The sequence below is a fragment of the Benincasa hispida genome, chromosome 4 (assembly GCF_027475165.1).
Source record: "Benincasa hispida cultivar pf3 chromosome 4, pf3_genome.v1.1, whole genome shotgun sequence".
Lineage (NCBI taxonomy): Eukaryota > Viridiplantae > Streptophyta > Magnoliopsida > Cucurbitales > Cucurbitaceae > Benincasa > Benincasa hispida.
In genome coordinates, this window is record NC_143481.1 from 22,433,204 (window position 1) to 22,457,510 (window position 24,307).

General features: G+C 37.0%; 2 protein-coding genes across 3 annotated transcripts; both read left to right on the forward strand.

Moving 5' to 3' along the window:
- Positions 1–11,911: 11,911 nt before the first annotated feature.
- Positions 11,912–20,196, forward strand: SUT4 (sucrose transporter 4). 2 transcript variants are annotated; one of them, XM_090313387.1, is made up of 6 exons: positions 11,912–12,746; positions 13,680–14,425; positions 14,657–14,720; positions 14,791–14,834; positions 17,548–17,707; positions 17,871–18,663. In XM_090313387.1, exons 1-5 carry the CDS (start codon positions 12,236–12,238, stop codon positions 17,704–17,706), a joined length of 1,524 nt encoding a protein of 507 aa, XP_090169513.1. In that variant the 5' UTR covers positions 11,912–12,235; the 3' UTR covers position 17,707; positions 17,871–18,663. The 2 variants fall into 2 exon arrangements, with proteins under 2 accessions (XP_090169513.1, XP_038884731.1); XM_039028803.2 differs by lacking the exon at positions 17,871–18,663 and adding an exon at positions 19,662–20,196 and having other exon boundaries at positions 11,988–12,746.
- Positions 20,197–20,396: 200 nt separating this feature from the next.
- Positions 20,397–23,898, forward strand: ZF14 (MATE efflux family protein). The gene is made up of 2 exons (XM_039028802.2): positions 20,397–22,149; positions 22,234–23,898. The coding sequence occupies exons 1-2, from the start codon at positions 21,967–21,969 to the stop codon at positions 23,773–23,775; spliced, it is 1,725 nt and encodes a 574-aa protein (XP_038884730.1). The 5' UTR covers positions 20,397–21,966; the 3' UTR covers positions 23,776–23,898.
- Positions 23,899–24,307: the final 409 nt, after the last annotated feature.

The following is a 24,307-nucleotide window of genomic DNA, read 5'->3' on the forward strand; positions in this document are numbered from 1 at the left end:
TACAAGTATACTTCTTTGTCTATTATATATAACCAATCAATAGTACGATGACCTTTCACAAATTACTCGAAAGTATAGCTTGACCAAAATTATTGTTTTACCCCTGTAGTTACATTTGACTCTTTAAGTACCAATGATCCCTCTATTGAATAATAAATCACAGTCCAACTATGACCAAACCTCTCTCGGGCTAGGAAAGGGTGTGGCACCACATTGTTCAAGCCCTAGAATCGTCGTTAAGGGAGTAATTTATCTACTTACCCCGACGTTAAGGAAAGAGTGAATTCCTTCTTGTGTAGTGTGTTTTCAGCTCCCGAAATAAACGACTCCCTAAAATGGTAGGCTTGTTGAGTCGGAGATCTGGCCATTCTTACCCATACAAATCATATGACAACCTTCATCAGCAGGAGTTCACAACTCAATCTAGATTCGGGTCATGTTACCTATGGTCATCCTGGTGAAATGTAAGTCTCTATTATGAATGATGTTATATAATGAGACTAGTCATTTCGTAGTCTGGTCTTATACAAACTCCTTTGTATAGAATATCCCCGCTCACATGTCTCCACATGCATGATTAGGATCGGATCATTTGTAGCACTTTACAACAATTGTAACATCTATAAAGCGGGTCATACTCATAGTATAACAACCCCACCTCCTAGGACTACTAAAAAGGGGATCGCTACTGCATGCTTGCATAAATATTCTCATTGAGGAAAATAAAGTAAATTAAAATAGAATAATCATGATTTTGCACTGCTTTAGGTATATAAGAACATGTTTTGACATTATCTCAAGATCTTAAATCGTTCAACCCGGGCATCCTTTTTAACAAGAAATAAATTATATAAAGAAAAAATATATAATAAAACCATGAATGTAATAAAAACAAAACATGAGAAAATAATAAGGGTCAAATGCAGAAGCGAATTCTGGTTTCTTTGGCACTGTCACGGATTCCTCTTATCAGTCGCCCAAGTGTCCTTGACCTTACCTGAAAAAAAAATAAAGATAAAAGTTGAGTATAAAATACTCAGTAAATGATCCCATTACCGGGATCAGACTATGCACCCACGAGCAAAGAAAGTTAGCCCGTGGCTCATACAGCTACATCGATTTTTTATGATGAAAGGAAAACCAAAAGACGTACTATCTTGCCTTGAAACACATATCTAGCGGCCCGTAGGCACATCGTCAAACATGAAAATAACATGAACGTGAACCCGTCGACTCACGCATGTCTAGCGACCCGTAGGCACACCGTCAAACATGGAAATAACATGAACGTAAACCTGTCGGCTCACACATGTCTAGCGGCCTGTAGGCTCGCCGTCAAAACATGAAAATAACATGAACGTAAACCTACCGGCTCACGCATGTCTAGCAGTCCGTAGGCACGCCGTCAAACATAAAACATGAAAAAGTAACATGAACATAAACCTGTCGGCTCACGCATGTCTAGCAGCCCGTAGGCACACCTCAAACATGGAAATAACATGAACATAAATCTAGCGGCCAGTAGGCACATCGTCAAACATGAAACTTGACCCGTAGGTCATCTGAAATAAAACATGCGTCAAAGCAAGAGAGTAAACCACTCTATTGGTCTATTCATGCATCACATAATATCAGTACTGATTAGGAATTCAAACATGCTCATAATACTTGTAACTGCCATGCAATAAGCAAAACATAATGACAAACAAAAATCATGCTCCAGAGTCCACCAAGTAACTTTATAGGTCTAATCTAGGTCATCTGGCACGAAGGCATCGGTAATAGTATCACTTACCTCAACTTGGTTTCTGCACAAATAACTCCTTAATAGCCCTTGGATAAAACTCAAATCAACCCTAAGACATTAACAACAAATTTAGTTTAGCAATTATGGCCTAGGAAGTGAGTCAAAAATTAAGTAAATCATCGAGGTCCAAGTCCAAAGGTAACCAACCAACTAACACAAAACTTACCCAAACCAAAATTCTCCGTCGAAAAGAATGGTCTCTTCTCTGATAGCAACGCCCCAGAACCTTCCAAAATCCAAATCCTGAAAGTTGACACAATGGGCAATAACTAAAATTGTTTCCAACACCAAGTGACACTCCAAAAAGACTCAAACACCAATCATTACCCAAAATAATCCACCTCTTACCCAATCTCAAAAAGGCAGTGGCAGACGAATGGTGTCGACTAGGCTGGGCGCGGCGACAGAAGCGAAACTAGATGGCTGGGCGCGGCGGTGAGACAACAGCGAACGATCGGCGCTCTGGCACTGGCGCTGGCGAGAAGGTGAAGCGGTGATCAATGGCGGCGGCGGCTAGGGTTTGAAAGGAACAGAAAAAGAAGAAAAAAGGGGGGTAGCATGGGGCCTTGAGGAGAGAGCGAGAGAAAAGTTATTTTCTTTTTCCTTTCCTTTTCTTTTTTTTAACCTTTCCATAAGTATATATAAGAAACTAAAATTCTTCCTTTTGCTTTTAAAAAAAATTCCTTAATCATTTTCCAAAATATGTATACTTATATATATTTTTCTTTTAAAAAAATTCCAATAAACACATTTAATTATCTCCATAGATAATCAAATATCCCAAATGCAAGCCAAAATAAAACTCAATTAATTCCAAATAATTAAATCATATTTTAGCTTAGCCAAAAACATAAATCTCATATAATTTATCCAAATAGCCCATATAAAAAAAACTTAATTACAAAATAAATCAGGATGTTACATTCTACCCCCCTTAAGAAACTTTCGTCCTTGAAAGTTCTAATCCTGAAAAAGCTTGGGATAATGCACCCTCATGTCGTCCTCATGCTCCCACGTTGTTTTCTCGAACTGATGATTCTGCCAAAGAACCTTCACCAAAACTATCTCCTTTTTGCGTAAAACTTTCACTTCCCTGGCCAGGATTCGAATAGGCTCCTCTTCGTAGCTCGGGTTCTCATTTAAATGCAAAGGCTCATAATCCACAACATGAGATGAGTCTGCTACGTACTTCCTTAACATGGAAACATGAAAAACATTGTGAACTGCAGAAAGAGATGGGGGCAAGGCCAGCCGGTAGGCTATAAGGCCAACCTGCTTTAAGATCTCAAATGGCTCGATAAACCAAGGGTTCAACTTACCCCTCTTTCCAAACCTCAACACTCCCTTCATAGGTGCCACTTTCAGAAACACCTTTCCACCCACCTCAAACTCCAGATCCTTACGCCTAACATCAGCGTAACTCTTCTGCCTACTTTGAGCCATCAACATTCGGGCCCTAATCTTCTATAATGCCTCATTCGTGGTTTGTACTAACTCAGGTCCTAGTAATTTCTGCTCACCAACCTCATCCCAGCATACAAGTGACCTACAACTCTTCCCATAAAGGGCCTCAAACAGTGACATGCCAATAATTACCTGATAACTATTATTATAGGCAAACTTTATCAAATGCAGGTGAGAGTCCTAACTCCCTACCAACTCTAGCGCATAAGCATGTAACATATCCTCTAATGTCTGGTTTAAATGCTCATATTGACCATCAGTTTATGGGTGAAAAGTCGTACTGAAATCCAAACGTGTACCCAATGTTGCTTGAAGGCTCTTTCAACAGCTTGAGGTAAATCGAGGGTCCTTATCAGACACAATGGACACTGGTACCCTGTGCAATCTTACAACTTCTTTCACCTACAACTGAGCCCACCTATTCACTGAATATGTAGGCTTCCCTAGAATAAAATGTGCAAGCTTGGTGAGTCTGTCCACTATAACCCATACTGTAAAACCCTTTGCAGTTCACGGCAAACCTACAATGAAGTCCATCGAGAAATGCTCCCACTTCCATTCCAGTACGCTCAAAGGTTGCAATAAACCTGTTGGCTTTTATCTTGGGGCCTTTACCTACTAACACACTAAGCACTTACTGACAAACTCTGCTATCTCCATTTTCATGTTATTCCACCAGTAACAACGTTTTAGGTCCTGGTACATTTTGGTACTGCCAGCATGTATTGTAAATGGGGAGTTATGAGCTTCCTATAACAAATCGTTCTTGAGGTCACTGTTTGCTGGTACACATAAACGTCTTCGAAAAGTAAGACCATTATCTGCTGACAAAGAGAACTCACCACTCTGTCATGTCTTCACCTGTTGCACTACTTCAACTAAGTAAGGATCACTGCGTTGAGCAACAATGATCCTCTGCCTTAAACTTGGTTGTATCGACAATTGTGCTAACTGCGCAGAAACCTCCCCTACCATCACTACTATGTCGGCCCGCTCAAGGTCCTTACATAAACGGCTCTGTTTGGTGATAAGGGCTGCTAAATGGGCTACCTTCCTACTTAAAGCATCCGCCACTACATTTGCCTTTCCTGGGTGGTACAGAATCTCACAATCATAGTCCTTCACTAGCTCTAACCACCTACGCTGCCTCATGTTTAACTTCTTCTAAGTGAAGAAGTATTTTAAACTCTTGTGGTCAGTGAAAATCTGTATCTTCTCGCCATACAAGTAGTGCCTCCAGATTTTTAAAGCAAAGACAACAGCTGCCAACTCCAAATCATGTGTGGGATAGTTCAGTTCATGGTTCTTTAGTTGGCGAGAGGCATAAGCAACTACCATACCTTGTTGCATCAACACACACCCAACCCTCTCTTGGAGGTGTCACTGTAAATAACGAAACCACCCGTTCCATCCAGTACGGTGAGAACTGGGGCAGTAACCAACCTTTGCTTGAGATCTTGGAAACTATCCTCACAAGCCTTACTCCAAATAAAGAAAGCTCCTTTTTTGGTCAACTGGGTCAGAGGGGTGGCTATACGGGAAAAGTCTTTCACAAAACGACGATAATAGCCCACCAACCCTAAGAAACTGCGTACCTCTTCGACTGTGGTGGGACGAGATCAACTCGTGAATGCCTCAATCTTTGCGGGATCAACAGATACACCTTCCTTGGACACCACATGCCCTAGAAAGGACACCTGCTTTAACCAAAACTCGGACTTGGAAAACTTAGCATATAACTGTTGCACCCTCAAGGTCTTTAGAACCTTTCGTAAATGTTCCTCGTGTTCCGCCTTTATCTTAGAATAAACCAAAATGTCATCTATGAAGACTATCACAAAGGTGTCAAGAAATTCCTTAAACACCCTATTCATTAGGTCCATGAATACTGCAGGAGCATTCGTCAACCCAAATGACATCACGATGAACTCATAATGCCCATACCTCGAACGAAAAGCTATCTTGGGGATATCAATGTCCTTTATCCTCAACTGATGATACCTCAATCGAAGATTAACCTTAGAAAACGTTGTAGCTCCCTGCAACTGGTCAAACAAGTCGTCAATCCTAGGAAGCGGATACTTGTTTTTTATAGTCAGCTTGTTTAGTTCCCTGTAGTCAATGCAGAGCCGCAATGACCCATCTTTCTTTTTCACAAACAGCACCGGCGCACCCCAAGGGGACATATTAGGGCGTATGAAACCCTTATCCAACAACTCTTGCAACTGAACCTTAAGTTCCTTGAATTCTACCGGGGCCATTCTGTACGGAGCTTTCGAGATAGGAGTTGTGCCTAGCTCCAACTCGATAGCAAAGTCTATCTCCCGATGCAGCGGCAGACTTGAGAGTTCCTCTGGAAAGACATCCGAGTAGTCACGTACCACTGGCTCCGAAGTCAAGGAGATCTCAAGCTCTCTAGTGTCAGCGACACTAGCCAAGATACTCCAGGCGCTGGCGCTGGCGAGGAGGCGAAGCGGCGATCAACTGCGGCGGCAGCTAGGGTTTGGAAGGAACGGAAGAAGAAGAAGAAAAAAGGGGGGATCGCGTGAGGCCTTGAGGAGAGAGAGAGAAAAGTTATTTTCTTTTTCTTTTTCCTTTTCTTTTTTTTTTTTTAACCTTTTCATAAGTATATATAAGAAACTAAACTTCTTTCTTTTTCCTTTAAAAAAAACAAATTCCTTAATCATTTTCAAAATATATATATTTCTTTTTTAAAAAAATCCAATAAACACATTTAATTATCTCCATAGATAATCACAAGCCAAAATAAAACTCAATTAATTCCAAATAATTAAATCATATTTTAGCTTAGCCAAAAACATAAATCTCATATAATTTATCCAAGTAGCCTACATATTAAAAAAAAAAAAACTTAATTACAAAATAAATCAGGATGTTACACATAGTGTCACCAAGATAAGATATCCAACCTTATCCATCTACTACAGACCATTTAAGTTATCACTTAAACATGATCCACCCTATGTCTCTACATGTATGTTTAAGCTACAAGATAACCTTGGATCTTAGTTTATTGGTTCGTGGTTAATGCAACAAAAATGAAATAAAACAGCATATATTTTATTAAATAAATAAGATGTTTGTACCGTACAATTACAAACTATAGAACCCTACGAGATTTAGGGCATCAACCCCCAACAAATACTTATGTTTCATAATTTTTGCTTAGAGGCCAGACCGAATAGAGATTCAGATGTGAATATGACAAGCTGTATTTAATGCTTCAGCCCAAAAGTGCAGAATATAATGTTTGGCATGCAACATAGTCTTTGCCATTTCCTGAAGGGTGCGATTCTTCCTTTCAACAACATTGTTCTGTTGAAGGGTTATAAGACAAGAGAACTCATGTTGAATACCTTCTAAGTTACAAAAGGTTTCAAATTGAGAGTTTTCAAACTTTTTACCATGATCAGTCCCGATCCTCACAATTTGTACCTCTAGTTCACTCTAAAGTTGGAGACATAACGTCTAATAGATTTGAAAAGTGTATATTCTTTCTCTGATAGAGTGCACCCACGTGAACCGGAAGAAGTCACCAATATAGACAAAAGCAGATCGTTTACCCCCTAAGTTTTTCACCTACATTTACCCCATCAGATCCATGTAAAGAAATTCTAACACTTGATTCATAGTACAGGCGATACCTTTCTTATGAACAACTCTGACTTGTCTTCCAACTTGATAGTCACCACATACTGCATCTTTGTCTCCAAATAAATAGGGTATCCGAAGAATGGCTTCTTCGGACACAACCCTATTGATAGGGCAAGGATCAACATGTCCTAATTGCTTATGCCAAAGAGCAGCATCATTATTTTGAGTTGTTTGACAAACATCAAAACAAAAATTAGGAGTTCAGAGATAACAGTTATCATATGAGTGTATACTTGTCATGATAGTCACATTGTTTGCATTGGTCACTAGGCAATTGTCTTTAGATAAATTTATTGAATGACCCTGATCACATAGTTGACTTATGTTGATTAAATTTACAGCCAATCATTCAATAAAGTTAACATTTTCTAGAAAGGAAAGACATGGATATGATAGTTGACTTTTACCGAAAACCTTTCGTATTGCTCCGTCTCCAAGTGTAACATAACCAAACCACAAGGTTGAATATTTTTAATAAACGACTTCACATTATCATGTGTTGTGAGCATCCACTATCGAAGTACCAGTCCTCTTTTGATGAGGCACGAAGAGAGGTGAAAGCAACATGGCATCTATCATCAGTTGTAGGACGACCCTTTTTTACCCTCCACTCCATTTTGGGTTTCTGAACATATCTTCCTCAGGTAGATAATCCAGGATAATTCCACCATAGCATGTCACTCATTCTTCTTGATATTGGTAACAGTAAAGTCAAATATGACCTTTCTTCCCATAGTAGTGAAAAACCACTTTCTTTATACTAACTAATTCTGTGGGATTAATGTTCCTTCACTTGCTTTAGACAATGACACAGGCATCCCAATATCATTGGCAGGAACAAACCTTAAAGAGGGATATTTTTCTTTGTAGAGACGATTCATAGACTTGTTGAATCCAATGCCTTATTTATCTGAGACCTTCTTTCCTAAAGATAGAATTTTATTGAGATCATCTATGCCAGAATTGAGCATCCGAATAGATTTAGACATTGTCTCAAGGTCAGTCATGATAACATGTAACTCTTTCTTTAAGTCAAATATGGTGCTTAGTAGACGACAGTTGTCTTCAATCAGATCCTCGATTCTCTCCTTTTGAACAACTAAAGCTTTTGAGTCATCAAGCCACGTCTGATAAACTTCCTCATAGGACAATTTGTCATGAGAAGCAGCAGCTTTGTCAGATTGGGAAGCAGAATCAACAAGACAAGTTGTCTTATAGTCTTCAGGACAAACAAGGGAGAGACTTCCCACAAAAGCACACTTATTGCCTGACTCACTACTAGAGTCTGTTTCCTCATTTGAGAAGATAGCCGAGAAGCTCTTTTTCTACCTTCTAAGAGAGTTAGGACATTCAACTTGGAAATCTCCTTTATTGCTTTAAGTTTTTTTGGTAAATTGATTGCCCTATCTTGAAACATTATTATTGTTGGTGTTATTCATGTCTTTGTCATGAGTAGAACATAGGGACCATGAGGGGCTGATCGCTTGTCCCATCGTCTGAGAGTTTTGCCAAACAATTTTGCTAAGAGAGATATAGATTCTACTAGATTCTCACTAGACTCTTTGACTTTGCTTGACGAACCATCATCATTCATCAAAGACTGCAAGGCAATTCCTTTGACCTTTTTCTGTTTTGTCATCAAAGGTTTTCAAACATACATAGAGAACCAAATAGTTCATTAATTTTCATGGTGTTAATATCTTGCGCCTCTTCAATAGCAGTAATTTTCATGTCAAATCCTTTAGGTAAAAATCGTAACACTTTACGAACCAGTTGCTCTTCTGAAACTTTTTCTCCAAGAGCAAAAGATTTATTAGCGATATCTAGAAGGCTCATATTAAATTCCGCAACATTCTCATCATCATGCATTTTAAGAGATTCAAATTGGGTTGTCAAGAGTTGCAACCTTGACATCTTTACTTTTGATGTTCCTTCATGGGCCATAACAAAAATCTCTCACGCTTCTTTAGCAGTAACACCCGTGTTGATTAACCTAAAAATGTTTTGATCGACACCATTGAAGATAGCATTTAAGGCTCGCGAGTTTCCAAGCGAGGCTTGATCTTCCTCTTCAGTCCAGTCCTTATCAGGCTTTTGATTGAGAACTCCATCTTTATCAGTAACTGTAGGATATGACCAACCAGTAAAAACCACCTCCTAAGACTTGTTGTCAATAGATTTAACGAAGGCAGCCATTCAGGACTTCCAACAGGAGTAGTTCGTCTCGTTCAAAACTGGTGGGCGTGTAGTAAATCCACCTTCCCTGATTGAATCCATTGAAGACTCACTAAACAAGAAGTCAACCCACTCTGATACCAATTGAAAAAGATCAGTAAATCACAATAATACCACAAGCTAGTAAAAAAGCTAGTAACAAAAGTAAAGGCAAATAGACAGAAGTAAAGAATAAGGGAGATGCACACAGAGACTTGTTAACCTAGTTCTGGATGAAATCACACGTACGTCTGGGAGGCTATCCGCCTAGGTGAAAAGAAATCCACTAGAATGTAACTTAGTTTTTACAACATACACTTCAACTAAGATTATATAAAGTTAAAACACTCATAACTGAATACTAGCGAGCAAGTTAGACTCCCCCTAACACTGATACTGCTTATAATGAGTATGTAGATTTAGGTTCCCCTAAATCTGATGCCACAACAATGACTTCACCCCTTTTTCACCTGTTAATTGAAAGAACACTCAACCAATACTCTACCATAACAAAACAACTTGGTCAACCCAAGCTTCAAAGAACTACCATGTTTCTTACTCTGATTAAGCAGCAACACTAAACGCGCAAAATCCTTCTGAATTACAATGAATTAGTCCACACTGCGAAGGATACGATTTACCCTAAAACCACACCGAAGGCACAAATAAAAGCAAGCCTCATAAGGCAATAAAGCCACCAATGGCAACAAACCAAACAAGGAAAAGATTACCCAACAAATCTGCCACCAATAAGGAAAGAATACCGACATCAAGTCAAAGACAAAATATCCAACAAAATAAAAAATATATATATATTATCAGCAAACCAAGACCATAACATAATAATAGAAGATTAATATAAAGTACTCAATTTAAAAAAAAAAAAAACTAAAAATATATATCGACGATGGTATCATGATAGAGCTAAATTCTAAAAGATTTAGACAAATATATTTAAAAAAACCATGTTATTCCGTTTTTGAAATTGAGCAAATGTTGATTATTATTTTTTTTTTAATTCTCTAGATGTTAAAACGAATTTTATTGATTACATTACCTAGAAAGTGATTCAGTAATACAAACAAATGCAAAGATGAGTACATATTTCTTTTTCACCCTAAAATGTAACCAACATTTTAAGATTAAAGCGAATCACAAAAAGAATCGAGAAGATTATTAAAAATAATTTGCAGAGAAATATTCTACACGTAGGCAAATAGAACTACAAATTAATAAAACTGAGTTTGTGTGAGCCGGAAATCGGTGGTCGACAATTGTTTGTTGTTTTCATATGCATGTCGTGGTTGTGTAAGCCGGAAATGTCAATGGGCCTTGGGCCCAAATTTATTTATGGAACGGGCCCAACTTTTTCTTCCTTGTTCAAGAGGACAATTGGAAAAAGAAATAGAAAGCAAGCCGACCATTTTGCTTGTAAATTAAGCAACTTCAAAAAGACCTCTCTTTTTATCACTCTCACTTTATTCTAATTTCTACATAACATGGTATAAAATTATAGAGGTGAATGGAAATCAGATTCGTCCTAGTTCACAATTTTAAAGAGGAGTGAATTCATCAGATCTAAACAAAAATTTAGGAGAAAAACGACAACTTCAAAGGCCCTATTGATTCGTCTCAGTTAGATTGGTTTAAACACCTGTGAAAATCTCATTGAACTGAAGAATTTTGAAATTGAAGGGAAAATAAATTATTTTTACATTAATGTCTCCTAAACTTGATAACATCATCTCTCAATAATAATAGTTTTAAATTGTAAACACTCCCTGTTCCAAATGATTTCATCGTCATATGCTTGGTTGTGAAGTGAGATTTGTAGGACGTCTTCAATGATGTTGAAGTTAAAGCAATTTTTAATTAGTTCCTCATTCCAACTTCGCAACATGTCATGAAAAGGACGCATTCCTCTCCTTAAGAGTTTCATGCACCTGAAGAAGTTTGCAAGTTACGTCTCTTGGTATAATCATGGGTCACTCAAGATGTGGATTAGCCCGCCCATCCTTTATTTATATATCCTTGTTTGAAAAGTTTGTTTTCCCCACATGATATTTTCATATGCATAAGATGAGGTATAACACGATTGGAAATTGTTCATGTTTGAAGTACTTACGGATCTTAGTAACAAGGTTGTGTAGTCTTTGAATGACCCTCTAGTTTTGCTTCACCAATATTGCATGGTCAAAGACGTTTCCAACTTTGTCAACGGATCTTCTACTTGTCACCATTTAATCTCCACCAACCGATGACAAACTTATTGAATAAAAATTGGATCCTTCAGCTTTGTTTCCCTACATTGGCCGATTAACATCAATATTAATGACAAATTTTATTTTTTTATTCAACAAAAAATTGAAACTATAATAAATTATGGTAAACATTTTAAAGTTGAAGAGATGAACAAATTTTTTTTTATTTATCATGGATAATATAATTGAACCTAAGAAAAAGAAAAGTTGTTAACATACAAAATAAGCAACAAACATACTAGTATATAAAAAGAATATAAATGAAAACAATTTAACTTGTTTCCAAAGTAAAATTTCCATTTATTAATTTAAATAAATATATATATATTTAAAAAAAATCTAATTTTATCGTTTTTCTATGACATTTTTATATAGAATTTGAAATCTAAACATTTTGGTCCACATTTCAAACCTTGGTGTTACCTAATTGAATTGCTTTTTAGTAACGCAAGATAAACAAACATTATGATAGGGACGATTATTAGATCATAAATGCAAGGAAAAGGAATTAAAATAGAGTTTGGAAAAAGGAGTATATAGTGAATTAATTGTTCCTTTGATTTCCCGCTTTTTTCTTTTTTTGTTATTATATATTTATTTGTAGAGGCAATGGGTGTAATTTAATTGAAAACTGTAGGGGCAGTTTCGGCTGTTGATGATGCTCAAGCTGACGGCAACCGCCACCTTTCCTTCCTTCTTCGGCGTTCGAGGATTCGTAAACTACAGTTACGCAACGGAGAGATTCCGAGAGAGACTCAAAGAGAGTACCGGCGAAAGTGTGGGACAGGTTGCGCATGCTAGCTAGAGCTAGAAAATGGTGATGCCGGAGTCGTCTGAGGCCCACCGGACCGCGTCTCGTCGAGCGAATCGCCCGCCGACTCGACCTCTAGTCGGACCTAGGGTTCCGCTGAGACGGTTACTCCGTGTCGCGTCTATCGCATGTGGAATTCAATTCGGTTGGGCTTTGCAGCTCTCTCTTCTCACTCCTTATATTCAAGAGCTCGGTATTCCTCACGCTTGGTCTAGTCTCATATGGCTCTGCGGACCGCTTTCTGGCCTCCTTGTCCAGCCGCTTGTTGGTCATATGAGCGATCACTGCACCAGCCGATACGGCCGCCGGAGGCCGTTCATCGTCGCTGGTGCGCTTTCCATACTACTTGCCGTTTTGATTATCGGTCACTCGGCGGACCTCGGTTGTTTGATGGGGGACAGAGGTGATGTTAGGCCTCGTGCGATTGGGTTCTTTGTAGTTGGTTTTTGGATTCTCGACGTTGCTAACAACGTCTCCCAGGGTCCTTGTAGAGCTCTGCTTGCTGATCTTACCGGTAAGTTGTTTGGTATAACGTCTGAATTATGATATCTCTGTTAGTATATAATTTCGTCTGTAGAGATTCTTAAGTTCAAAGTGTTTAGCTTCAACTGTTCGTGTTGGCATTTTACCATTCTCCCTAAATTACTATTGTGCCTACCAATTTACTGAAGTAATATGCCACTAATTCTTGAATTAAGGCTAGTGTGTATTTATATTACAATTTCTCCTTTATAATTCCCAAGTATGTCACATTATTAATCTCTTAAGTTTTCCCACTCGATGTAATGTATATGTATATAGTCAGAAAAACTGAAAGTAGAAATTGCGGTTGCATAAAACCGAGGGAGTTTAAAGAGTTAAACTGTGCCAATCGCTGCGAAAGGTTCTAACAAGTTATTAATGTATAGAACATTTTTTTTTATATTTTTAATGTAATAGTAAATTATTGGTTGTTGTAAACTAACAAACGTGCAGTAATTTTTTGTCAATGGACAAGTTATATGAATCTTGAAAAGTGTTAGTTCAAATCAAAGCGATGATTTATGTAGGATATTAAATACCCTTTTGAGTATTTTGATGTCTAATGTTGTGGGGTGAAACCATTTGTGGGACTATTTGGCCCTTACACCCAAAATTATATAAAGGTACAACTTTTGTATTTTGATTTTCATTTTCTGAATGGATTTGAGCAAATGTGCTGACACGCCAAGAGGCCAGTTTACGTATTAGAATTAAGATTCCAACTCTTAATGGAGATTGATGTTGAAAAATTGGTTGGCACTATGTACTCTTCAAATGCTTGCTAATACACAATCAAGGCCCCCTCCCCATTCAAAAGCAGTAGTACCTGCTTGTGGCTATGACATGTTCAGTTAAACCTAAGAAAGCTCTTATGTTGTGTGGATCTTGAGACACTTATGTTTTTCAATACTTAATATTGTGCTAGGAAGGGATCATCGAAGGAATCGAGTGGCAAATGCTTATTTTTCTCTATTTATCGCTATTGGTAATGTTTTTGGATATGCGACTGGATCTTTTAGTGGCTGGTACAAGATCTTCCCGTTTACTCTTACCTCTGCGTGTTCTGTTAATTGTGCAAATCTCAAGTCAGCTTTCTTGATTGATATCATGTTCATTGCAATTACAACATATTTGAGTGTATCAGCAGCTCAAGAGTTACCTCTAGTTTCAAGTGACAGGTCCTCCCTGGTTTTAGAAGAAGGTATGGGGCAGTCAAGTCATGCTTCAGAAGCATTTTTCTGGGACTTGTTTCGCACTTTTAGACACTTCTCTGGGTATATATGGGTAATTTTGCTCGTCACTTCCCTGACATGGATAGCATGGTTTCCATTTATTCTCTTTGATACTGATTGGATGGGTAGAGAGATTTATGGTGGCAAGCCAAATGAAGGACAGGCTTATAGTTCTGGAGTCAGAATGGGAGCATTTGGTCTGATGTGTAACTCTGTTGTCCTCGGAATAACTTCATTACTTATGGAGAAGCTGTGCAGAAAGTGGGGTGCTGGTTTCATATGGGGAATCTCTAATATTTTTATGGCTCTATGTTTTCTTAGTATCCTGGTTGTAACGTATGTGGCAAACAATATGGGCTATATAGGTCATAATCTCCCACCAAATAGTATTGTATCAGCTGCATTGATTATTTTTGCTCTTCTTGGCGCCCCTTTGGCAGTAAGCAGTTCCTTCCTTGTATAGAATGTGATCACACATGTTTTATCTTACTTTTTTTGCCCAATCATGCTACTGTCATTAGATGAAAACAGAGAGGATAAAAATTTTACTTGTTTATCACATCAGATTTGGAAAATTTAGTCGATATAAAATTTATCAATTTGTGATGATTCATGATGGAGGTCCATTTGTGCATCACTTCTATTGATTTATCGGAATAATTCGTTGCAGATTACTTACAGTGTTCCATATGCCATGATCTCCTCACGTGTTGAATCTTTACAACTTGGTCAAGGTGGGATTCATGTTGCTTTCTTGAAAAAGAAAGACTACAGAGTTGCTTATTGTGGTGTTGCTTCTTGCAGGTTTGTCTGTGGGTGTCTTGAACTTGGCAATAGTTTTCCCACAGGTGATTCTAGTCCTACATATCTTGTTCTTAATTTTCTTTTCCTCTTCGAGAGTGAAATGATGTGAACTTTTTTTCTTTGAAGGAGTTTTCTCTCAACCTATTAAACACCAGTAGAAAAATATATAATATGTATGGCTAGGCCAGCATTGATTTGTTTTTTCTCTCTCTTTATTAAAACTGAAATTGATTTTTTATGGCAGTTCAGATGAGGTATTCGCTGGTCGTTGACCAAACTTATCTATAGTTTCCAATATTTGGGGTGGGTGGGGTGGGGTGGGGGGAAGGGAATAGCTGAATAAAAGTCTTGAATTTGTGACAAATAAGAGAGATACCCTTACACAATTGGGCTGGAGGGTAACCTCATTTATTCCCATAAACATTATCAAGAACTCACACTATACAGGTCAATAAACAAAATATTCCGATGTTAAGATCGTTTATTGACCTCTTTCATTGACAGTCTCTTTTTATTTCATTTTAAGGTCTAAGGAGCATGTGAGAAGGGTATTTATATAATATCATGTTATACATTGGAGAGGTGCCCATAATTTTAAACTACTCTTTCAAGAGTGTAATTAAGCATGCAATTATTTCTGAAAATGTTTCCTGTCGACTTTTCCCTATTATTTGATGACAATATGTTGTTTTTTTATTAGTCACTACACGAAGGTAATGCTTCTTTTTTATTTTGTCCTATTGGTTATAATGTTGTACTTTCTTGTACTACGTTGAAAATTTTTCTTCAAATGACTTTTTAATAATTGAGACTGGGCTTCCTCCACGTTTGAGCCCATAAATTTGTATCATCTCATATTTGATGGTGAATTTAGTGTGCTTTGAACTCTGTTTTCAATGTGTGTAGAATATTATACAGTGTAGAAGGAACAGTGGAACAATTATTTTATGATCTTTGTTCATACTTAAGTTTTTTTTACACAAATTTTGTACTTACATTGGGTCATTCTATTTATTTTATATTCTTTTAACAGTTGGGAAAAGTAACTTGAGGTTTAAGTTCGGCACTGTCTGATAACAACAGGCATTAGAAGTGTTGGTTCGTATTATTTTGAAGCTATGCACATTATGGACGTCAATTAAAGGGACCAGTTAATCTATAAAATATCTTTTAATGACCGCATAAAAATCATGGATGAAATGCATGAAAAATCTAATGTTGGATGTGGTATAACTTATAAGGGCAGTTAACTTGGGAGAAAGAGAGCCCTCCCAACTTGTATTTGCAAGAAGGAAAATGCTGGAGGTCTTATTCTGAACTAATGAAGGAACATTACAGTTTGTGTTCTCGGTCTAATCATTTGACTTTGTCAAATGAGAAAGTGTCAAATTTCGACTGGCCTCTTTCTGGGACATACTAAGACAACTTCTCTTGAAAATTCAGTGGTGGATATCCCCGTTAGTCAATTTACTTTTTGTCTTGGGAAAAGATTTAGGGGATGCAGATGAAAATATATTTCCATGTGGAAGAGATCACAGGTAGAGGATTAGAGTTTGTCCATATCTGTAGTCCTGCAGTCACTTTCCAATATGTAATGGATGATAATAGAAATAAAATAATTTGACATAATACTTTGTTGTTTCTTCAAAACTTTTTGATCGTTAGTGGACCTCTCTGTGGGATTCAATCCAGCTGAAAGATTTGGCTGTTGCCTTAGGTAACATTTTCAGGAACATATATTGATCTGTAAGATATGGTAGAGACTTTGAGGGCCACATAGTAGTAAAACATTTTAACCTTGAACAGTGAAGCATTAGCTGAACATATTTTTTTCATAGCCACATGTTTTGGTTCTTTTTTTCCCCTTCTTTTGAGATTTTGTCGCTTGATATTAATTATTTTCACCTCAATTTCAGTTGCATTCTTGTTTTAAACAAACACAAATTGTATTTCTGGAACCCATGTATTCTATCTATACATATATAATTCCACTTGGCTTTTCATGTGAAGTGGGTTCTTCTCTATTGGAGCTGATATCATTTGTTAATAACAAAATTGAACTCACTTGCCACTTTTTTTCTCTGCCGTGTTTTCTTATCTCAATTTTCATGCCAAACTGTGCACTTCTCAATTAAATTTTGAGGAAGGATACAGATATAGTTGCTTTTCATAAATATGATAGTCTAGGATTACAGCAGTGACTTAAAGGTTAGCATTCTGCGGGACAATCATGTTTCACAAAGCCATTAATTTTCTTGGTCCCATACATTGTGCTTCTGTTGGCTTCAGAACAGAAGAGCTGGGTGGGGCTGGGTGCTTTGTTTGTTGAGAGAGTAATTGAGTGAGACATTCTGCAAGACTCAAGCTTGTTTGGGATTGCAATCACAATTTTTTCTTTTTCATTTGTTTTTCCTTAATATATAATATATATATATCGACCTGAGGCTTGATCTTAAATAATAAAAGTCAAGCATTTAGTCTCTAGTGCATGTCATGTCCTGAAAATGTTGTATATGCTGTTATACTTGCAACCCAATTGTTTTTCCAATGGACTGGAGGGATTCTATCATCTGGTATTAAGAAATTCTTTTAACTAATTGATCTAATATGCGTTAAGCTATTTCAATCACAATACTTGCTCTCATGATGACATGTACAAGAAGTTGTGGTAGAATGTTATTAGTAACTTGTCAACCATTTTTTTCTTAACCTTTTCAAAGAGATTTTATTCACTAATTTTATTGTTTCTGATAATAGGTTGTGGTGTCCCTGGGAAGTGGACCATGGGATCAGCTGTTTGGTGGTGGAAACTCTCCAGCTTTTGCTGTGGCAGCACTTGCAGCCTTTGCAAGTGGACTCATTGCCATCTTGGCTCTTCCTCGGTCTAGTGCTCAGAACCCCAGAAACCTCACATGAGGTACTCAGTTATATCCGTTTCGCTTTTCTTTTATCTAGCTTATCATCTCATTGGAAAACCGTCTAGCTCACTACAAATTTGTAAACAGCTTTAAATATACATTATGATACTCTGTTCATACAGGGTTTCCTTCTTTTAAAAAGTTCCTTTTGTTGATTGTCAGAATATTTGAAAAGCTTGGTTGGTGTGCGTCTCATCCATGATCAACATGATAATTGATCTGAATTTTGATGCAAAGCGCATGTGTTACATACAATACATCTGAGATTTTTTTTTTTCCCTTTTTTTCTTTTTTCTTTTTAGTGTGTGTGTGTGTGGTGCGATGGGTTGGGGAAGTTTGTTTATTAGATTACAGTAACAACGGGGTCTGGTCTAAACATTGGGGGAGCACTGGTGTAAATTTTAAGGCATGGCCATATATTACTGTGATCAATGGTGGGTGCTTTTAAGTAAGCGACAGATGAGGAAAAACAAGGTATTGATTAATCAGACATTCCGGCTATTCATTGATCATTATGGCATTAGCTGTTACCAAATGCTGAGAGAGACAAGTTATCTGCAAACAGTGTGGAATTTTCTTTTATGAACATCAGTCCCACCTCCTAGAAATGTTGCTTTATGACAATTTCTGTGTTAAAAGTGGAGAAGCCTGAGCTGTGGATTCCAAAATTACTCTGGAGACTAGTTTCTTACCAACGAAGATAATGCTGCTGATTGGGAATTATTCCTTATGAAGTATCATTTTCTTCTAAGGCAATATTTAGTGCGTTGATGGTTCAATCATAATGTATTGGATTCTCATTCATTTGTGCATGAATTTCTGTATGAGTATGTTGGAATGTGCTTGGTGGGTAACAGTTATTTAGTGCATTATGCTGATTGAAACCCTGATGGGGACATTTCTTTTATGCTTTTAGATAATTTGTTAAATAAAGCTCAATCTATTTTTAACGATAGCATCCTTGAACAATGTGTGTGTGTGTGTGTGTATTATTAAATGTTCTTTTTTAGCTTCTCTCTCATCTTGCATTTTCATGTGAGAATAAGTTCCCCGTGTTTGGTTGCATAGATCATTGACACAAATTTGGTTTGCTATTATATAAATATAATATGTTCTCTTCTCATGCTATGCTTCCTGAAAGGTATGATGAGAAGTATCAGTTAGTAGTACTGAACTGGTTGTTTGAAGGGTAATATTCCTTTATTCTTTGGCCATCTTAAATGGAGCGAGCATAACTGCAGAATGAAATTCTTTTTAAGTGATAACATAATCTGCGCTTGAATTTAGAAAACACAGTGGGAATACAATGTATGCATTTTCATGCATCTTACTATTGATGAAGAAAGAAAGTTAAATACTCTCTCTCTTTCTCTCTCTCTTTTTTTTTTTTTTCCTTTAAGGAAATGTTAGGTCTAAGCTGTTTAGAATCTTGTGATAGAATCGATCTTCTCTTGAAAAGAATGAAGAAAGCTTGTATGGAGGAACTATGATGAATCTATTCCAGTGTCTGGGAGGGTATAATCTTTATTATTGGTGTCAAATATCTGTCATGTCAACTTCCGTGGATCGTTCTCAAAAAACTTGTAATGGCATTTATTATAATCTGTTTGGCAAGATGCCAAGAAAAATTCTTTATGATCTCCATTAGAACAACTTGGTATCGAGTAATTTGCTTTCTGATTGATAAGGAAGGGAACAAGTGCATGAGCATCAACATGTGATACTTCTAGCTGCTTGTCAACTTCTTTTGCTTCAGTCCTGTTTGGGATCTGGAATTTGATGGACCCCCCCCCCCCAAATTTTGCTTCCCCAAACTGCAAAAAATATTCAATCTGTAGGGTACTTACGGACCCGGTTTACTTATTTATTTATTTAAAATTCCGTTTATAATTTTTTTTTTTTTTTTTTAATCTTTTCTTACTTGAATTTATTTGTTTTTGTTTTGTTTTCCAGAGACTAGAGAGTTCTGTTGTTTGATACTTACCTTTCACCTACATCGACTTGATAGAGCCAAAGACACATGGGATCTGACATGGGGTTGTGTTATGAGTTTCAGAGAAGTAATATCTTATACAAAGGAAACAAAGGAAAAACTGGTCCTTACGCAGCCTGTTGCTCAGACTCAGAATGGTGAGAGAAGGAATGATAAAACAATCCAAAGTTTCTGGCTGGTTTGATGATGGTAGGACTGTGTGCCTCAGCTAAGGACACAGTCCCCCAGCTGCTCTTCTCTCTAGAGACACAGCCTCATCTCTGTAGGGAGAAAAGGGATACATATTTAATGGTTGTAATTGGAGCATCACCTAAATCTGTGTGTTCCCTTTCTCCCATCTGCTCCTTCTTCATACAGCCATTCCACTGTCACCTCCCCCATTAACATACTTATCAGGTGGTCCCATTCTCTTATACAGCAGCATACCCATGAAGAATCCTGTTTCTATTTAATCCAATCTATAACCAAATAAGATGACAAAACTGTTCTTGGGTTTTTTTTTTTCCCTCTCTTTTTCCATTTTTAAGTATCCTGTGATGGATTTTGACCTCTTCTTTCTGTGTCTTACAAAATTCACTCTTTCCCTTTGGTTTATCTGCTCTAAAGCCCAAGTTTACCCACATTGAATAATAATAGGTCCAAATGAGCTAATGGGGTAGAGATGTTAGCCCATTTCGAGTCTGGTATCCTGCAACTTTCATGGCTGTTTTCATAGAAAATACAGGGGAAAGTTGAGAGTTCCAGTCCATTGTAAATTCATCTTTGAGGCCCACTTTTTGACTGTTAGTCTAAAATAGCAGTGTAATTATTGAGTGGAATGATTTAATTAGGGGTTTAATTTGTCACAAAATCTCCAAGAGGGGTTCACAAAATCTCAACAATCCTATTCCACTCCCTCCCCACGCACCATAAGTATATATTAAATATTCCTCACCAATCAACATCCTTCACTCCTTTTTATCTCTTTCCCATGACCAAACCAAAATCTGTGATGAATAACATGAACCATCACCACAGAATATTAATCATAAAGTTCTTTCGGAACATATTTTGTTCTCTTTTTCGCTTCATTCTTGACCAAGATCGATAATAGTCGAGTGACTTTTTCGATTTTTTTTTTTAATCGTATTGAAATTGTTACCAACACATGGAGTTGTGTTTGTAATGGCTATGATTTCCCACATGGGCTGTACAAGAATCGGACATGCATGTTGCTTTTGAACATGCAAACATCTCCTTTGCCTACAAAGATAGAAGCCAGCCAGTCATCTTCCAGTGAAAGTCACCCCCTTCCAAAAAAATATATATATTTATACTATAAAAAAAGAAAAAAAACTGTTTATTTATTTATATTTTATAAACCACCAATTTATATGCTCTCTGTCATTTCAGAGAATTTTGCTTCTCGAACTCCTCATCCACTTGGCATTCCAAGATAAGTTTCTTTTATCTCTTTCAGGCATATTTCAAAACTCAACCACAAGAGGTTGGAGTGTTAAAAAAGATTATCCACTGAGTTTTTCCCATTATGAATATTAATCTATTAATCCCTCCTCCAAAAATAAATAAATAAATAAATAAATAAAAATTGCAGAGTTAAATTATTAATTATTAATTCCACTACTCACAAATTTAATAAAATTTCCAAAATGGGTCTTGTTTGAAACCAAACAAATATGGGATTGTGGCAGTTAAAAGGAACCAATTTTCAATTACCTTCACTTGTACCTCAAGATAAGATAAAAGAGGTTTGAAAATTTTGCCTCCCTCATATACCATATGTTTCTTCTTGTGATGGATGGATATATTATGAAATGATTTTAGCTAATGGTCGGAAAAGTGAAGGTTTTTAATTAGAACAGTCGGCCCCTAACTTTTCTTTTCTTTTCTTTTCTTTTTTTTCCTTAAAACAAAAAGAAAAAGAATTTTCTTCTTTCTTTTTTCTTTTTTTTCCTCGAGCAGTCCTTGATATCTTGAGACACGTTCCTTAAGAGGACGGCAGAAAAATTTCTGGGTGGCAATTCCTGTATGTATATAAACCCATTTCCCCATTCACTCTCATCATTCCATTTTGAGAAGCTCATACAAAGATATATATACAAAATATCATAGAGGAGAGAAGAAAAGAGGAGTCATTTACTCACAATCATTCATATATCTATCTATCTATCGTTTCTTAGTTCTTTCTTTATCCTAAAAATACAGATAGATAGATAGACAGCAAAAAGAAGAAGAAGAAGATTGTGGTAACTAATAAACCTAGCTATGTGTAACCCAAAACCATCCTCCCCTAATAATTCCTCATTTCTTCCGTACAAAACCAATTTCATGACCGCTCCCAACAAGAACTTGGACAATAATAATCATAATAATCATCATATTAACAATCTTCTCAAACCTTCTGATGATCAACTGACTCAACTTCATAGATTCCCAACTCTTTCCGAGGTAAGAGAAAACACCCCAGAATGCAATTCTTTTTCTTTTTTACTCAAGTTTCTAACTTTGTATGTGATTTATATTGCTCTTCAGGCTGTGGAAGAAATGAAGGAAATAGGGAAGATTTCAGGTCCAACAGCAATAACAGGGCTACTTTTGTACTCGAGAGCTATGATCTCCATGCTTTTTCTTGGCCACCTTGGAGAACTTGAACTTGCTGCGGGTTCTCTCTCTATTGGTTTTGCTAACATCACTGGCTACTCTGTTCTTTCTGGATTAGCCATGGGAATGGAACCCATTTGTGGCCAAGCTTATGGAGCTAAACAATGGAAACTCCTTGGTATTACCCTTCAAAGGACTGTTCTTCTTCTTCTTACTTCCTCTGTTCCCATTTCTTTCATGTGGCTCAACATGAAACGAATCCTTTTATGGTGTGGCCAAGATGAGGAAATCTCTACTGTGGCTCAAACCTTCATTCTCTTCTCAATTCCTGACCTCATTTTCCTCTCCCTTCTTCATCCACTTCGTATTTACTTAAGAACTCAAAGCATTACTCTCCCATTGACATACTGCTCTGCTCTCTCTGTTTTGCTTCATGTTCCCCTGAACTTCCTCTTGGTTGTGCATTTCAAAATGGGGATTTCTGGTGTAGCCATTGCTATGGTCTGGTTCAATTTAAATGTCTTCTTGTTCCTTGTCTCTTTTGTTTACTTCTCTGGAGTGTACAAAGATTCTTGGGTTCCTCCAAGTGTGGATTGCCTCCATGGATGGACTCCTTTGCTTTCTCTTGCAATTCCCACTTGTGTCTCTGTTTGCCTTGAATGGTGGTGGTATGAATTCATGACAATGCTCTGTGGACTTCTTGTTAATCCCAAAGCTACAATTGCTTCGATGGGGATTTTGATTCAAACCACTTCTTTAGTATATGTTTTCCCTTCCTCTCTCAGTCTTGGTGTCTCCACCAGAGTTGGTAATGAATTAGGGGCAAATCGACCCGCCAAAGCTCGCATTGCTATGATTGTCTCACTTGCTTGCGCCGTAGCGCTTGGCGTGGCGGCCATGGTATTCACCACTCTAATGAGACACAAATGGGGCAGATTTTTCACCAACGATGCCGAGATTTTGGAACTTACAGCAGTGGCATTGCCGATCGTGGGTCTATGCGAGCTTGGTAACTGCCCTCAAACCACCGGCTGCGGTGTACTGAGAGGAAGTGCTCGACCAGCGACCGGAGCAAACATAAACTTAGGATCATTCTATTTGGTGGGTTTTCCAGTGGCGATTTTGATGGGGTTTGTAGTGAAATTGGGATTTGCAGGGCTGTGGATTGGATTACTTGCGGCTCAAGGTACATGTGCTTTGATGATGTTTTATGTACTTTGCTCAACAGATTGGATGGTTCAAGTTGAAAGAGCGATGCAACTAACATTGGCTTCTTCTAATTGCAACCCGCCATTGTTGCCAATTTCAGCTTCTTCTTCTTCTTCTTGTTCAGAAGATGATGAAGAAGATGATGATAGTAAAGATGGAAGTCAGAGTATGAAAAAGATCGAAAATTTGGAGCAGATTTTGTGCAGTAATCATGAAACCGACCCTCTCATACCCACTCCTACTAAACAAACCACTGTTCATTAAGTTTTCTCTTTCTTTTTTCTTTTTTCTTTTTTTCTTTTTTAATTTTCTAATTTCTGCCCCCTCATGAGGAGTCCTTGATGTGAAAACCAAAATTTATTAAATCGACCCCACTTGTTGTAGAAATGACTTCTTTCTCCATAATTTTTTTCTTATGGTTTCAATTTAAAATATTAGTTTTTGTATTTTAATAACAATAACAATAATAATAATAATAACTTTCGAGTAAGAAAAAAACATAATTTGAATATGTTTTCTAAATTTATAAAAGAAATGCTAATAGATTTTTTTTTTTTTTTGAAAAATTGACAAATGCATATATAAAATTTAAGATTTATTGAAAATATACGGACTAAAATTAGAGATTTGAAAATGCATCAACTAAAATAATATTTTAATCTTTTGTTTTTTTTAGGGTTCAACTACAAATTTGGGCCCTATTGTCTTTTGAGATTGTGTTTGATTAGCTCTATATTTTAAAATATTTTTAATGTATTGCAAATTTCTTATATATTTGAATTTAGGTTAAAGTAGT